Source organism: Gymnoscopelus braueri (genome assembly GCF_963280865.1).
Source record: "Gymnoscopelus braueri genome assembly, chromosome: 5".
Taxonomy (NCBI): Eukaryota; Metazoa; Chordata; class Actinopteri; order Myctophiformes; family Myctophidae; genus Gymnoscopelus; species Gymnoscopelus braueri.
The window spans coordinates 25,274,185-25,292,667 of NC_137606.1; the positions used below are offsets into that span (position 1 = coordinate 25,274,185).

At 40.4% G+C, this 18,483-nt stretch overlaps 1 protein-coding gene and 1 pseudogene across 7 annotated transcripts in view; both read right to left on the reverse strand.

Moving 5' to 3' along the window:
* Positions 1 to 4,728: 4,728 nt before the first annotated feature.
* LOC308085038 (beta-1,3-galactosyltransferase 2-like) lies at positions 4,729 to 6,757 on the reverse strand (annotated as a pseudogene). The gene is made up of 2 exons (XR_013935077.1): positions 5,221 to 6,757; positions 4,729 to 5,172 (listed from the first exon to the last, which is right to left on the reverse strand). The product of XR_013935077.1 is annotated as a beta-1,3-galactosyltransferase 2-like (transcript).
* A 2,750-nt stretch (positions 6,758 to 9,507) lies between these two features.
* The window catches only part of LOC308084975 (muscleblind-like protein 1), a 107,508-nt gene continuing 98,532 nt past the window's right edge, over positions 9,508 to 18,483 (reverse strand). For all 6 annotated transcript variants that reach the window (XM_080427981.1, XM_080427982.1, XM_080427983.1 and 3 more), the window contains 3 exons: positions 15,901 to 15,986; positions 15,358 to 15,431; positions 9,508 to 13,517 (listed from right to left, as the gene is read on the reverse strand). In XM_080427981.1, coding sequence (XP_080284107.1) covers positions 15,375 to 15,431; positions 15,901 to 15,986 — 143 coding nt within the window. In that variant the 3' untranslated portion in view covers positions 9,508 to 13,517; positions 15,358 to 15,374. The remainder of the gene's footprint in view (positions 13,518 to 15,357; positions 15,432 to 15,900; positions 15,987 to 18,483) is intronic.

Below are 18,483 nucleotides of genomic sequence, written 5' to 3' on the forward strand. Positions count from 1 at the left end.
CATCGCAAAAGGGCCACTTAGCTGCAAAGTTGAGTGGGTGCGTACCGTGCGTATTATACATCATATGGCTATTAAAGAGATTGCTGGCTTTTCAAAGGACAGTGTTATTTGAGGATAGAAGGAGATCATGTTCTACCAGCTAAACCATTGGTTTCTTTTCGCAAGGTAGCTTCAATAGTGGATTCCATAGGTGATAAGGCATTCCAAGGCCAAGGCATGCAAATGTAACAATAGAAAAAAGACACACCCTACAAGCTCCATTTGATTTGTTTGGATTTGTTAGACGTAATAATCACATGTTAAATTCTTCTCACAGAAACGTCAAGGATAAAATGCCAATGGAACACTGGAACAAGGAAACCTGAGAGACAAAAAATTATATGTAGGCCTTCATGATGAGTGATTAATGAAGGGCATGCCAGGATTTTAATTGAATGCAGTGTCACAATAGTTTAATGCGAATGCACTTTGATCAGAGGTGAGGTTGGAGAAGGTCCTAGGCTGTGGATGGAGGGTTACCATGGATTATGATTGTTGAGTGTTATTATAGTAGTTGTTATTGTCATTATTGGACTCTTTGAAACACTCTCAACTAACGAAGATCAGTTTCACTTTCCAGTTCTGCCCTCCTTTGCCTTGGTAGCAAATAACTCCTCCTTCTGAACCAGGGGTATCAACATATCCGGACAAACATGTCCATGGCAAGACTTGTCTATGGGTAAACTGGCAGAAGGAGACTCGCTATGCATTAAAGTTAAGGAAAGACTCCTTAGACAGAATTTAAAAAAATAAGTTTTTCTTTATTTTATAATGCTCATTTTGTGCTCAGGTGCTCTAAGTGAAATTAAAAAGCAAACGTTTCAGTCCTCCTGGGACCTTCGTCAGTGCTTTAAGGGTGGCACACAGACAAATTAATTTCACTTAGAGCACCTGAGCACAAAATGAGCATTATAAAATAAAGAAAAACATATTTTTTTCAAGTCTGTCTAAGGAGTCTTTCCTTAACTTTAATGCAGTGAGCGAGTCTCCTTCTGCCAGTTTACCTGTATGTTTTTGAGACCACCGCACCTGCAGTCAAACTCAACCAAAGGACAAAGAAGGGCACAACAGTTTTCCCTGTTCTTTAAGACTTGTCTATGTCCATGGCACTCTTTTTTTCTTTATCTTTTTTAAGAATAAATATTGCCAATACTTTTTCATTATACTGTAAAAACATATTCTAAAATACAAAAAATGAGTTTGAATCATGTTGGTGACTCATAAAGTGTCTGGATGACATGCTCATTAATATGTTGCAGGATATTTTATTGTATGTTGTGATGCAATCATGTACGGGACATGATTGCATCATATGAGGACAACAAGACAAAAAGACTCCCTGAAAATGACAAAAAGTAAAGTTGATTTATGTCAGTTGAGAGAAAGCATTTCAAAGTGTCCAATAATACCAATAATAACCATAATAGCACTCCACAATCATAATCCATGGAAACCCTTGATCCACAGCCTCACCATCAGACCTCCTCCTCACCTCTGATCAAAGATAGGCACCTTTGCATCTAACTATTGTGACACTGCATTCCTTTAGATCCTGTCGTGCCCTTCATGAATCACTCATTGTGTACTGTACATACTGTAATTACCTGTTTTGACTCTTAAGTCATGTTCCTTTGTTCCATTCGGCATACCTTAGACTTTCTCATCAACCTCACCTTAATGGAAACCACAACAAACCACTAATCACGTTGTCAATCAAAAAACGTGTTCAGCAGGTAGAACTTAATCTCTTCCTGTCCTCATATGGCCCTTTTGCTCCTGCAATGTAAGATGGAAGCACTGTCTGTACTGATAAGACACATATTGAAATCCCAAACATGGAATATACTTGGACCATGATACCACATTCAAAGCCTGTCTCAGGACTGCCACCTGCCAGTATTCGTACAGTGGATAACTTCCCAGTCTCCAGGTTTGCGAAAGTATAGCTAACCACTTTAACCCTGACATCCCAATTAAAAATTTTGGGCATGTATAGGCTAAAAAGAAAAGAAAATGTTGATCGATCAATGTGTGACATGTGTGACACAATAAAATAATTTGCACAGATGTAGGCAACAAGCTGATTTCATTGGAAGATTTTGTGGACATTCAGGACTAAGATATCACAGCAGATATGGATATGGGGATGATCTTTGATCTACATTTACATCATTTACAGGACGTCGTCACCATGACAATCAATGTATGACGCCTTTTTACGGCAGTTTGGGTGATCAAAATGTTGTTTACAATGTCTTTCAGTGATGTTCAGAACTAGGCCAAATCATGGCCGATATGGGGATGATCTTGACGTCATCACTATAGGACATAGTATGGACGGCTTTTTAGTGACCTAAAACAGCCTGATATACGGCCAGTTTGGGTGATTATAAAGTTGTTTAGATGACGTCTTGGAAATGACGTAAAAATCAAGACGTCATGATGACGCCATGATGACTCAATGATAACTCAATGATGACGTCCTCCGGTGACGTTCAGTACTAGGCCAGATCACAGCCGATATGGGGATGATCTTGAAGTCATCACCAGGACATCATATGGACGGCTTGTCAGTGACCTATAATGGTGGCTAGAGGAAGTCCATTTCCCAGCATGCACTGGGGCACCAAGGACTGTATTGTTCTTATTTGTGTAATTATTTGAATATGGGAATGAGTATTTGGGTTATGTTATGGGTCATTGTGTTTAGTGTTTTGTTGTGGTGTTATTTGGTGATTTATGTTTTTATATGTAAATTTGTTAGTAAAACCATGAGTTCAAATGTCTGTTCGTTTAGTCAGTGCCTCTCCCCTTTTCGCATTTATGTATAGCATGTGTTGGTATGGGAATGTTGAAGTTGGTTGATCCAATAGAGAGTTGTCATGGCTCTTATAGGGAACCCTACTTCAGGCCTAAACAATATATTGCTCTGTGCCACTATGCTGCATGCAATCAAATCAATATCAGCCAGTGTCTTGTATAAATGAACATGACAACTTGACACAAAGTCAGGTAACGTTGTGGTGACGTTCAGAAATAGGCCAGTCACAACCGAAATGGTGTTGCTTAAATGACATAATTTACAGGAAGTAATTTAAGCGACTTTTTAATCACCCAAACTGGATGTCTGTTTTAAGTCACTAAAAAGCTGTCCATACGTTGTCCTGATGATAACGTTCAAATCATTCCCATATCGGTCATGATCTGGCCTTGTCCTGAACGTCACCGAACAACGTCATCATGACGTTCAGGACAAGGCCAGATCACAGCCGATATCGGATGATTTTGACGTAATTTCTAGGACGTCATCTAAGTGGCTTTTTCATCACCCACACGGGCCGTAATAGCGGCTGTTTGAGGTCACAACAAAGCCGTCCATAAGATGTCCTGGTGATGACGTCCAAATCCTCCCCACATGGGCCGTGATCTGGCCTAGTTGTGAACGTCACTGAAAGACGTCATGATTACGTGTTGAGCGGGACGTCATCTAAACGGCTTTTTCATCACCCACACTAGCCGTAGGCTAATAAGCGGCTGTTTGAGGTCACAACAAAGCCGTCCATAAGATGTCCTGGTGATGACGTCCAAATCATCCCTGCATGGGCCGTGATCTGACCTAGTCGTGAACGTCACTGAAAGACGTCATGATGAAGTCCTTTGGTGACGTTCTGGACTAGGCCAGATCACAGCCCATATGGGGATGATTTTGACGTGCTGAGCGGGACGACATCTAAACGGCTATTTCATCACCCACACTGGCCGCAAAAGATGAAAGTCGTCAGTGAAAGACGTCATGATGGCGTGTTGAGCGGAACGTCATCTAAACGGCTTTCTCATCACCCAAAATGACTGTCAAACAAAAAAAGGCCATATGATGTCCTGGTGATGACGTCCTGGAAATGACGTAAAGATCATCCCCATATGGGCTGTGATCTGGCCTAGTCCTGAACGTCACCGGGGGACGTCATCATAACGTCATTATGACGTCATTGTGCTTGCTGGGTGGGTTTAGGCATAGTTTTACTGAGGTTACGTTTAGGAATACCAGGTGAATACCATCGGATTTGCCCCGGGGCGACTGTGTTTTGAGGCGAGCGTTTTGGTATTCCCCAGAAGTAGTCGAATCAGTTTGTTTTGGGAGGTCTGAAGCTTAGTTTTTAGTGACATTGAGATGTTGGAGAACCAAGAGGTGCAAACATAGTAAAAGTGGCATTGAATGAGGGCTCCGACAAGAGCACTTTTGTTGACAAAAGATACATTCTGCCCAAAAATGTTGTTATTTGATTGACTTTTTTGATCACTTTTATGCAATTATTAATGTTCTATTTACTTTTGATCCTATAAGTTTGTTGTCAAGAATAATGTCCAGCCCAAACAGGTAACCTCTTCTTTGCTTGAGATTACTATATTGTCAACTCTGACCTTGAAATCATTTGCATTTACATTACTAAGGGAATGTTTGGACCCAAAAAGAATGGATTCTGTCTTACCAAGGTGTAATGACAGTTTGTTATCAGAAAGCCAAGTACGGATCTGACTGGGTTCAGATCTGAGAGCTTCCACAACTTGTATTTTGTCCTCGCCCGAGACCAGGATTGCTGAGTCATTTTTAGATAGATAGATAGATAATTGTATTTCCGTGTCCTGCACACAATAAGACCATCTTGGGTTTATAAGACACCATTTTAAGCTTACAGCATGTTTACAATATATTCACATAATACATTCAATTACATCTCAGAATTACACACAGTGTTTTGTCTTTTCTCCCAAGCTTGACAAATAAAATCTGACACAACAAAAGCTCCTTTAACAAAACATATAACACAGTTTTTCATTATCATCTAACTCAAGGAAATCACCACATAATACCTCTCTTATATTATCATATTTAGAGCAATAAAAAGTGAACCACATTTTCACAAAACAAACAGTTTCATCAGCAAACAAGAACTTGCAGGTACAGGCTGCTTTCATTCACTGCTTTAATATCACTAGGCCAGCCCTAGTGATATTAAAGCCTCACTGGGTACATTTTTTTTAATGAATACATTTTAATTTTGTCCAATCTGTATGGTTTAGTATGTTAATACAACATAACTTATATAATTGGGGTGGTTGTATTTTGTCTCCCTGCTCTTCTATTGAGACATTTAGATTGTGTCAAAGGTTATGTCTTACCTAAACACAGGATCTGACACGAATTTTGACCTGATGGTCAAGATTCAATGTATACCCTGAGCAAGCAGGTCGGCTCTTTTAGCTCAATCAATGGTAAAAAAAATCCAGCACTTGCGAATGAAACCAGTTGAAATCCAGGGTAGAAGAGGAAAGTTACACAGTGCTGCTTTAACTAAACAACTATTGTGTATATGGTGAGCTCACCATATCCGCTCCTGCAACTTACCAGCAAAAAATCATAATCTTAATCAAATCTAATTTTAATAATTGCGCCCACGGTACACATCATAACCGCGGTGAAGCAGTTATTGTCCCCAGTCCTAGGCGTTGATACAGATGTTGTTCTGCAGGTCGTGCCAGTACTTGAGCAGCTCACTGGGTTGAATCAAAAACCCGTGGGACGTGATGAGGTTGCTGTACTTGCAGCTGGAGTATTGCACTCGCCGGCGGTTGAACAGGAACTCGTTGGGCGGCGGTGGGCTCGATCCGTAGCTCGGCCAGGCAGATCCCCACATACACATCCTCCAAATGCAGGCGGCGAATGCTCAGAGAGGCTCGGTAGATTTTCGCCGCCATGTCTCCGGAGAACACGGAACCCGAACCGGAGCCGAAGGCGGGGTACTCATCACCGGGGTACAGCTCCGGGGAAATGTAATTCTTATCGTTTTTGTTTCGGATCGGTGATTCGCCTCTCAAGATACATCCTGTGTAGTAGTTCTTAGGATTAGGATTCAGTTCGGGTCTGAGCAGCTTGTGGATGAGGTAATTGGTGTTGACAAACATGTCACCGTCAGTTTTCATTACAAATCTGGCCTGTGGACAATGCATGGCCACCCAGTTCATCCCCATCAGTGTCTTTATAGTCAGGTTGTAGTAGGTATCGAAGAACTCCTGCTGAATGATATCGTGGTGCCTCTGGCTCTCGGACTCCAAGTTCATCTGATGTAGGCGCCCCAGCTCGCCTTTCATCTTCCCCAGCAGGAACAGCCTGATGATTCCTAGGCCTGGAGCAAGGCTCTCATTGCCCCACGTCTGCCGTATGGCGTCCCGTGCCTCTACCTCAGAGACACGGGTGGTTATCAGCAACACCAGGAATGGTTGTGCTTTCCCCTCTGGACATTTGTTTGCCTCGTTAATGATGTAGGGGTATGGCCCGGGGGACAGCATGCCACTTGGGCCGCCCTCTTTACTTTGGATGGCTTTAGCTAACAGAGAGTTCTCCAGACCTGCCTCCCGCCAGAATCCGATGTTATTATAATGTTCCACGGGAAGCTCTCTCCACCACGGCCGATGGATCAGAAAGACCATGACCCCCAGGAGCAAGAGGAGATACAGGAGTCCAGCGATATGCGGACGGCAGTGCCGTGTCCTCCACTGCATGCTGTCCAGCGGCTCTGTGGGACCTTTAATCCACTTGGACCTCAGTCACATTGGTCAGGGAAGTCGCAAGCAGCTTCTCACAGCTGCATAAAGCGTGGAGGTAATGTGACGGCAGTTCTCTAGTCTAGAGATCTATCTAATTCTGCTAGTTGTGAATGTACCCTCCCATGATAGGTATGGGTATGGGGAGGTGAGTTATACACGCTATACAATTACACAATTATACAATTATGCATTACATTCCTTTACGACTGTTGAATCAGAATCAGAATCAGAAGACTTTATTGCCATGACATGTAGACATGTTAGGAATTTGGTTGGCTGTTGGCAGGGCGTTCCACATTTTTGAGAGTGGCTCTTTCACCACTCTATTCAGCCTGGGCTGATTGAGCTGATTGTAACACCAAGCCGCTGATCATGGCGCCGGCCCCGTCCTTCTCTACACCGGCAGCCAGAGCTTTCTTGCCCGCAGCTAGAGACGCACCGCTCGGTTCTTTGGAGGCGGACATGGTCTTGACGACAAGCTCAGCGCTGCTAGGGCTGGTCTTCTTAGGTCGTGGAGCTGCTGCCTTCTTCTTGGCGGCCTTGGCCTGCCGAGCCTGCTCCTCCTGCGTCCTCCTCAGAGACTCATTGTAAAAGTCAACGGGGCAACTTTGAGCATAGAACCACCTGTCCATTTCATTAATAAAAGCATCAAAACTCAGCATTTTAGCTTTGTACCATATTTGATGAGCATCTTTGGCTTCATCATAAACACTCATAAAATCACAAAATGAACCTTTTGCCTCGTTTAAATATCCTTCATCGTTCATTAAGACAACAATGTCTTTGGGGTTAGACAGCTTATCCAATTGCGCTTTTCGCTCCCTCTGTAAACTCTATTTTGTCCATCAATGCATCAAACATTTTGACCATGCCTTTTCCCACTGCCCCACCAGACTCAAGTTCAACTTCATTGTCGGTCTTTGACAGCTGTTCGTCAGCGCACGTTTGCGCCTCCCCTTTCTCCATAAATAAAAGTCAATGTTCGTGTTCAAACAGTCAAACAAAGTCTTATCCAAACAAAACGCCTTAACGCGCAAAGTCTCTTTTAAGGTGTTTGTTACCAAATTAATTGGATTTTAGTTCAGTGTGCACACAATTACACGATGGTCATTGTTTGGGTCGGCGCCGCTGAAACATACCGCACCAGACCCTCCTAACCTACTAGAGGAGTGCCAGCACTGCAGAGGAGAGACAGGTGACCAACAATCGATTACACAGTTCACTTACAACAAACAAACATGTTTAAAACCATTGCAGTCCTTGTTATGTGTATATTGTCCAAGAATTATTATTTCATTATTCATTATTGGAAGCAGCTGTGTAGGGTGTGTGCCAGTGTCCCTGATTGTCTATAGGGCAGGGGCTGCCCCGTGACACTACCGATGACATCACTGGTAGACTGGTTTGTCCTCAGCCCTCCTCTGAGACACAGAGTAGACACAAATGGTGCTATAATATTATAATGAGCTTTATTGAGGACGGAGAGAGGACTAATTCAATTAGGATAGGTTGAAAATGGTTGAAGTGGTCCTTTAAATCTTTACGCTGGCTCTCTGTATGTCAAATAATCGATTTCAAAATTCTAATGTTGGTCTATAAAGCATTGAATGGTTTAGAGCCAAAATACATCTCTGATCGTATGTGTGATACCTCTCAGGTCATCTGGGAAAGGTCTTCTTTCTGTCCCTAGAATCAAAACTAAACGTGGAGAAGCAGCTTTCAGTTTTTATGCACCAGCACCACCACTTATTTGGAACAACCCCCCAGAAAACTGTTGGTGGTGCTGCAACTTTCAGTTCTTTTAAAAGTCACAGGCTGCTAAAAAAAACTTTCTGTTTGCTGCTGCCTTTCATTGAGATTTTTCTTAAAGTAGGCTATTATTCTGCACTGTAATTTTTTCTCTCTTATTTTTCAGTTTTATTTTGACTTCCTTTGTTTTACTATTTTATACTGTGTTTTTGCGTCCTGCATATTTTATTTCTATTAAGGAGATACCTTTCTTTTTCTTTTCTTTCTTTTTACTGAATTCTTGTCCTTTAATGTGTTACTTTCATTTGGGTAATGTTTTGGGTAAAGCACATTGAATTGCCTTGTTGTTGAAATGTGCTACAAATAAAACATCATTCTACACTACAGTATACTATTTATATTATTAATAGCTGTCACTGACTGTTTTAAAGCTACATTCTGTAAGTTGAATGTCCTCTCTTGATGGAGAGAGGTAATTGCAACTGTAAGAAGACCTGACATTCAAACCCTGATTTCTCGTGTGGTAAACCAAACATCTAATGAGGGAATCCCACTTGGCCAGGAGAGATATTACTTGTCAACCAGTAGGTTTCCAGTTTGAATTATGTTGGGCAAATTTGTATTAACATACTGTAGGCCTACCATACATATTTGTTAAAATAATGCTTTAAATAAATGTTAGTGGTTATGAAACCGTGGGCAGTAGTAAGTGACTGTGCCCAGCCCCCACATCTTCAGTGTCTCTCCTATGTCATGCGTTTTATTTATTGAAATAAGTCCTGGATTGTTGCTCTTAGTATGTAATAGTTGAATTAAAAGAGTTCTAGATCAATCAGGTCTGATATTAGATCAATATATAACTTTCTTCTTTGCATAAAACAATTATAGTTAAGTCAATAGCTTTTTAGAACTTTTGTGAACTTCCATTTATCACAGAGAACAGAAAAAGTCCTTATTAAAAAAAACAGCAAGGTGCGTCATTTTCAAATTGAATGTAGTCTATTTAGCTACCCCCCCCCCCACCAGAGATGAGGCCTCTTGGGAGAAATCAATTTCACTTCATTCCATTTGTATATTTTTTTATTATCTTTTTCTTTTTTGTTTTTGTTTTTTTCAAATTCATAACAGCAAGAATCAAATATAGCACAGGCCCCATGAAACAAAATGACAATGAGAACTATTCCATGCACATCCATCACTGTTGGCATCGTGCACCACAGCTTATATAAACTGCTCTCATGACCTTTATTTAGCAAACATTTGCCAACAAAATGATCTGATTTCACTCCTCTTCCCCAGTACAGCTAATCCACATGTAGTTTTTCATTTGGACGAGATTATATTTTATGGCTTTAGACTGTGGCAATCACTGGTTTCCACAACAGGTGCTGTTCAGAGGAGTGGACCATAATACAAAAACCTGACATATCATTTCAAGGGGCCTGGAACAGTAAAAACAAGCAGAAATTAACCGCAGCAGAGGACAGAATACATCAATGTAGCACTACAAGCAGAGAAACAAACAAAATATTTTTTTTGTTTTGTTTTGTTTACATTATATCAAAAACTTAAGCATGCGTGCTTTTAGAAGATGAAGAATGACGACATGATCAGGACAGAATTCCAGCCCAAGAAGTTATCTCCAAACCATAATTATGATGATTCACTCCAAAATGATCCGTTTCCATACATTCTGCCTGATAAATAACTACATTCATATCAAGCCAATTTCGTCTGCTAGAAGCACAGCTTACAAACATAAAGAACATACTTATAGCTAGGGTGTTTGTGTTGTATGTATTTTAACTCTCCAAATGGTGAAACGTCAGTGAGTATATCTTAAGGAGACTTTTCTTTTTTTAATAAATCACTATTCTATTTTTGTATTTTTTTTTTAGTTTAGTCCATTACATTGATAGAATATTGTATACTGTAAATACATCTTGCTGTGTAACATGTTTTCTTATTCAATATTACTGTGTTGTGATTTCTTTTTTTTCCTTTTTTTTTTTAAAGGTATATGTATTTCCTTGAACATGCAATCCTCTCTGACTAAGGTAAAGAAACAGGACTTGGATGTGATTGGTTGGGCCTGGGAGGGTGTGGCCATGACACACAGACCTGTCGCTAGGCAGGTTAGGGGACCAGACGAACCCAGTCAGGCCCTTACACTGGAGGGTACACATCCTCAGTGTTCATTTAACTCTGACAATGTGCAAATGTTGGTTCCATTTGTACACTATCAAAGTTGAATGAACACTAGTGTAGTGGACACCTCCTCCGGAAGGTTACCTGGCAAACTACAAGCTGCTGACAAAAAAGAATAGCAACACTTTGCCTTTTTTCTGAAAGGGGTAGGAGCGTGAAGCCTAATTTATACATCGTCGTACAATCGTGACACTTGCCGAGGATAACTGACTTGCAACCGGAAAACAAAATTAGGTTGAAAATATGTTGTTTTTGGCAAGCTACATGGTCTTACGACCAAGTATAAATTAGACATGAGAACTCAGTGCCCTTTTAAGCAAGCATTTTTGTTCAGCCTTTCATAAGATTTTTTTTTTGTTATCCTAGCAAAATTCCTTGTAGTTATAGACATTTTTTATTCAAAATAAGATCTCAATATACACGATTCTCTCTTTTTTGACTATGTACAGAAGTGCAAAAAAGTCAACCTTCATCAGTTTCTAGGTTCCCCCCTCATTTATTTGCAGTTGGCTAAGTAAGAGATCAGTGTACGTCTCTACCTGCCACATTTACCTGACCCCACCAGCAACAACCCAAAAAAGTGACCAAATATGCAGCTTGTTTTCCAACATGGCCCAATTTCCAGGGAGAGTAAAAATATTCAAACAATAGTTACTATTTGAAATGGATACAGTAGAAAATAACTTCTTTACTCTAAACATCTAAGAACTAGATTTTTATAATAGTCTTTTTTTCCCTATATGACTAGTTACAAACCTTACAATCATTAAAATATTACTCGGTTTATTGGCAATTGTTGCCACACTGGCAACAGCCTCTCTCTTCTACTATTTCCTCATTGTAAGATACCCATATAAAACATCTTTGATCAAAGAACTCAAACAGACCAGAGAAATTAACAATATGCATACAATTCATATAACGTAGAAAATATTGAGTTTACAATCATAATCATTCTAAAATCAACATTACATGGAATTTCAGAAAACTGTATGAGGAACACGCAAACACACACTTTACCTTATATTCATTATAAGAAAGATAAATCTCATAAGATGAAAATTATGAATTAACTACGAACTTAATATCAAAAGATCAACAAATTGAAGTGAAACACACCTTCAAAGAAAACACAAGAAAGAAAAGAAGAAAATAGACAAAAGGATAACAGTGACAATAACATAGTGCTCTGTGTCCATGTGTAATATGGTTTAGATTAGGCAACTGGATGGTTTAAAATGGCATGTTGCTTTGTGCTGACCCAATGGAGTATTCTAAGGCTTTGGATGAGTAATACAATCATAATAGACTTGCCACTTTCTTTGAACTATTCTTATTCACCAATTCAGCATGACTGAAGAACACCCAGAATAGAACAAAAATGAGTTCTAGAGATCTACTCCAAACACCCAAACTTCCATTTGGCCCCACTTATGTGGCCCGTTCATTTTTATTTAAATATAGCCCACTAGTCAACCGACAAATTATCTAAAAACAATGACACAAAAGAGACTTTGGCTGACGATCAGAAAGCAATTCTCAAGTAGACATACACACAGGTTCTCTTAAATATGTTAGACTATTATACACTGCACTGAATCCAAAAAAAAAGAAGAAAAAAAAAAGACTAAGTATAAAAACAAAAAGCTAATAAATTCATAAAAGCCACAAATTCATCGACAGTCGACTTGTAACCTTTTACCATAAGATTTTTCTTCCTACTGTAGCTCTCAGCAGTTTGGTGATCCATCTCTGAGCACGAGAGTCCCTGTCATATCGCAGCTTGGAGCTATTTTATCTCCATTACATCTCAGGTATGAGAGACTTTGGTCTGTCAGGCAGACCAACAGCTTACACTCAGCTCGCCTGTAACAAGATTTTCTCTTTGATTCGCAAGTCTCACAAGTCTCTACACTTATGTATCAAGGACATATCTGTGTGTCAGAACAGATCCTGTCAATTCCTGTCTTACAAATTTACATACACTCCCACGTTCAAACAACAGCACAAACTATTCAATCAACACAAACTGGGGCCAAAATAGACCAAATAAATGTAGCCTAATCATCATGGTGCTATTGAGACTCACAGGTAATAGCGATGACGGTGGATGCTAGATGCTCTCCAAGACAAAGGAAAATTAACTCAAAGATTTATTAAAGGGAATCGTTGATTTTAACACTGTGTAACACTGCTAAAATGTCACTCATGTTTTTGAGATGTATGGCACTTTGACATGGAGCCTGCAACATTAAAGACGTGTGCTTCAAAGATAGAAAGATAGGCTACAAATTGTGAACGACATCTCACAAACATTCAATGGTCACTTTGCCTCTGAGCCCACTCATCCAATTTAATCCACTATTGGTTTAACAAAGAAGAACAAAATCAACAAAGCAATATGCATGCATAATATGTCTTTCAGTGAAATTATCTTTCTCTGTTATCTTAACTTGATCTTCATACAAGGTGCACCTTTGTGTAAACAAATGAAGAAAATTAGGTTAAAAACAACAAACCCCCCGCCCCAAATAAAAATAAAATAAAAAAAGAATAAAAGTATTAATTCTTGGTCTATGAACGTACCAATGGCGTTTTCTGACTACGGCTCCACACATTTACCTCATGTTGACATTCAAAGTGTGTCTGGTGAATAAAGATAAGTTGTCTCCACAGAGAGGGAGGCAGACTACAGTATAATGTGAGTGATTTTCTCTTCGGTTGTGCCAGTATGTTGTTGTCATTGTGTGCATAAAATAGGCACAACAAAACCACAACAAACTGAGCCTAATGTTTTAACATGCAGATGAATTCCGCTCCAGTTTAAATATGATTCTCCTTTTTGATTCGTGATGTTACAGGCATGAAAGACGATCGCTCATCTTGGACTGAACGCCAGCACACTCCAATTTGATCTGTAAAGAATGATACAGAACACAGAAAATGTAATCATAGTTTAACAGATTGGGAGAACTGTACATGTATTTTGGGTTTCACGACTTGTGTATTTATCAGTTTGAAATGTGCTTGTGTCAACTTGTTTACTCAGGCTACGGTTGGCATCATCAGTGTCTGATGACAGACACAATGGTGTTATTGTCTCCGCCAGGCCGAAAGGCATGGCGAGAGAGTATGTTTTACCCCCTCCCCTGTCTGTCCGTCCTCCGTCCGTCCGTGTGTCCGTGTGTCCGTGTGTGTGTGTGTCCTGTCCGTGTGTTACCAGCTAATCTCCGGCAACGTTGGCCCGGTTGCTGCGAAACTGTGCACACACACTCCCTGGATGCCAATTCAGAACCTCTGCCTAAAAGTTTTCACATGGGCCCGATTTGTGCAAAACCCATTTTTTTACATTACTCCTACAGATTTTATCCAAACGTCATGCAAATCGGTACACAGTATCTCTATAGTCATGTGATCAACACGGATCTGTCCGATTTCCCATATTCCATCCTCATTGGCTAAGGTTGCCTTCCAAAATTTGCAGGATTGGTCCGTTTTGAACAAAACACATTCCCACTAGGCCGAGAAAGAAATGCCACCTGACATTTTTCACATCAGCCTCATGGTGGCGCTATAAAAGGCTGATTTGTGTTTTTAACTATAACTGCACCAATCTGCGTGAAACTTTGTACGCACACTCCCTAGAGGCCAAGGAAAAACATCCGCCCTGCATTTTTCACATTTGCCTTTTATAGCGCCACCAAGAGGCCGACTTATGTAAAACACATTTTTGGATATTAAGCCTTCACATTTTATCCAAATTTCACACAAATCGGTACACATGATCTCTATAGTCATGTGATCAAGATGAAACTGTTTGATTTTTCATATTTCATCCTGATTGGCTAACAATGACATCTAAAGTTTGCAGAAGTGGCCCGTTTTGAACAAAATGCCACAAATCATGAACGCAGCGTCCGATTGAGGTGACACTTTACAAGCACATTCGCACTAAGTTGAAGAACAAATGCCACCCTTTAACATTGCCCTATTATAGCGCCACCAGGAGGCCGATTTTTTCAAAACTTTTCTTTGTTGTATTACTCCTACAAATGTTGTCCAATCATCATGCAAATCGGTACCGATTATCTCTATAGTCAAGTGATCAAGATGGTTCTGTCCGATTTTTCATATTCCATCCTGATTGGCAAATTCCGATCATTGTTGGCCCACAATAACCTACCTGACCTGGCGGAGACCTGTGCTCCGAGGAGCACTTTTTCTAGTTATTACTGTGTTGTTATTACTACTTATTACGACTTATTATGGTGTTATTACTGTGTTGTGTAATAGAGCGTCGCAGTTCCCGCCCACTTCCGTTTTTTTTTGGTGCCGGAAGAAAAAACTCAATGCATTTTTCCATTGACATTTCCAAAAATATTCATATCTACATCTATTGTTCTACTGTATTAATTTAAGCCTCGAATCAAGCCATCATGAGATGACATGAATCATGACCATAGAACGTTTTTTTCTGTGATTTTTTTTTTGTTTAAACGGCAAAACAAAGGGTATTTATTAAATATAGTATATCATATAATTAAATATAAAATTAAAAAAAATCACAGAAAAAAACGTTCTATGGTCATGATTCATGTCATCTCATGATGGCTTGATTCGAGGCTTAAATTAATAGATATGAATATTTTTGGAAATGTCAATGGAAAAATGCATCGAGTTTTTTCTTCCGGCACCAAAAAAACCCGGAAGTGGGCGGGAACTGCGACGCTCTATAGGAAGAGAAGGGGTACGTACTGTTCTGATTGAGAGTCCTACATTTGGGTCATATACTTGTGACTAGTCAGATGCTCTGCAGATATTATTGGAATCTGAGAAAACACACACACACACACACACACACACGCACACGCGCACACACACACGCACACGCACACGCACACGCACACACACACACACACGCACGCACACGCACACGCACACGCACACGCACACGCACACACACACACACACAAAGGACACAATATCCATCCAGATATCAATCAAACTACAATAAATACCATCAAAGACAATCACAATAATTATAAGGTTTCATGACATGTTGGGGGAGGGGAGTTTAAAAAACAATTAAAAATGTGCAATTGTTGACCTTCATGCACACGCTTAAATTATCATTATCATTAAAAAAGTATATTAAAGTATATAAAAAGTATACATACGCTGTATAATATAGATACACAAATGAATCACAAGATCAACACATAAATAATACAAAAGGGTTAGTACGGAAAAAAAAGAAAAGAAAAACTCAAAACATTGAGGTTCAGAAGAGGAGCAAACCTGATTGGCTGTTGTTGCAAAGGGATTTGCGACAGATGTGGTGGATGCTGACACAGTGGCTGGATTAGCACCGTGCATCATGGGTACTTAAGGGAGGGAAAGATCACACAGGCGTTTGAACCGGGGCAGTGCATTAAGCTTCATTTATACCACTGTTTCTCAATGTCAGGTCTGGGTAACCACCAGTGGTCCAAATGGACCCTTTTAGGGGTCTGTAACTCCAAGAGAATCCCTTCTACACTGTAAAATTCACAGTGATAAACGAACTCTGAGAGTTTGCAAACGTCGACTTTTAACCTTCTCAGCTTTTTCCTCTTTTTCATCTCTCAGCAGTTTGGCGATTCATCTCTGAGCACGAGAGTCCCTGTCATATCACAGCTTGGCGCTATTTTATCTCCATTACATCTCAGGCATTTGGTCTGTCAGGCAGACCAACAGCCTATACACTCAGCTCACCTGTAACAAGATTTTCTCTTTGATTCACAAGTCTCACAAGTCCCCACACTTCTGTATCAAGGACATATCTGTGTCAGTACAGATCCAGTCAATTCCTGTCTTACTAAATGACATACACCACCACCACGTTCAAACAACAGCTACAAACTATTCAATCAACGCAAATGTGCACACTCTCAGAGTTACAGATCTGTAAGGGTCCATTTGGACCCCCTGGTGGTCCCCGGACCTGATATTGAGAACCAATGACATATCGTTGCTGTCCGGCAGAAACCAGCTAACTTCATATTGACGCTTTTGCATTTTCTTCCCATAAATCAGTGCTATTGAACACCCTTTACGTCTGTGTGTTGGTAAAACAAATATTGAACCAATGAAAAGTATTAAAAAGCGCTTCTGACAGCGTTTAGCTGACTCCAGGCTCCACCCCCTTTTGACCTCCAACCTCATTGTGAGCTTGGAGGTCCATTCAGCTGTTCTTATCAATGATGAACAAAACCTCCTAACTCCATTTTTTTGTCATTTCATTTCCTGAAAACAATTTGGAGTTAGCTGGTTTCTGCCGGACAGCAGAGATATACAACAGTGTTGCTTGCTGAAAATAACTATTTTCGGACATGTAACCAGTTGTCAGCAAAATCAGTTTTTGTCATCAAGCGTTGTGTGATGGAGTATGAATTAAGGTTTATTAAGAGTGGCTGTAGTACAAAGCTTCCTGGGTAAACACTTAAAGGACGACTTCACCCATTTTCATCTACATAATAGGTCCTCACTAATGCTCATGATAAAATGGTATAAAAAAAAATCTACTTGGTCTGTGTCTCATATAGGAGGGCTGTGGACACCTCAGAAGCCCGCCTATCCGTGACATCATCGTTAGGCAGGTTGTTTTTGCCAGACCCAAGGGGTCGGGCTTACATGAGGCTTTGTACCTGTTTCGTCCATACATGGGCATGGTCACTTTGTCCTCCGGCCCCAGCCAAAAAAGTCTGTCCCCCTTTCGTCCATACATGGGCATAGACACAGGCTGACACGTCATGTGACGTAGTGCTCTGATCTTATAAAGTACTTATTCTGGGTCTGGCAGAACCAGGTATCCTGGTCTTGTTTTCAAACAAGATTTCAAATTTCTTATTTGGATTTGTATTAATGCAAGAACAATGGCTTACACTATAGGAATAGAAAACCAGCAGCTTCTAGTATTAACTTGGATTCCCCATCGATGTTGTCACTGGCAGGGGGGTTTCTGAACTGTCCACAGCCCTCCTCTGAGACACAGAGTGTGTGTGTGTGTACAAAAATGGTACCAGATTATCATGAGCATTAGTGAGGACCAATTATATATAAATAGGTTGAAAATGGGTGAAGTCGTCCTTTAAGTCTGTCTATAAAATGCAAATAAACATGAGAAAATGTATTGGTAAATGAGTGAATTGTATTAATGACATAATCCTCATGTTTATATGGAATGTAAAAATCAGATCATATAATGAGGTGTGGCAGAGTTTACAGATTAGAGGGTCTGCGATGGAGGACATGTGAACAGGGTTCAGAGCTGCAACAAGCAGTAGGTGACACACTAGCCCCTTCGGAACCTCTCCCTCCGCTAAGTAGCTCCGAGATGAGGTCCCTCGTCGGTTCCTGCCGTTTGCGGTCGACATTGTCGCACATTTTCCACTTTACATGTTTCTTACCCCTTTCTGCACATCGTATCCAAAAAGCAAAGCATTTGCGCCACTCTCTCAGATGTTTTAAGTTCTAGCGGAACATAACAGCTTCCAACGAGTTGAAGAAAGTATTTAATTTGCCTCGGTTTTCATCCGGTTACATGTTTTTAAGACATTGCGCAAGAGTTTCGCCCGTAGAGATAACATTACTGATTACCCTACTGGTCAAATGTTGAATTGCATCTTCTAATGCAAAATATTATGGAACCGGATGAAAACCGAGGCAAATTAAATACTTTCTTCAACTCGTTGGAAGCTGTTATGTTCCGCTAGAACTTAAAACATCTGAGAGAGTGGCGCAAATGCTTTGCTTTTTGGATACGATGTGCAGAAAGGGGTAAGAAACATGTAAAGTGGAAAATGTGCGACAATGTCGACCGCAAACGGCAGGAACCGACGA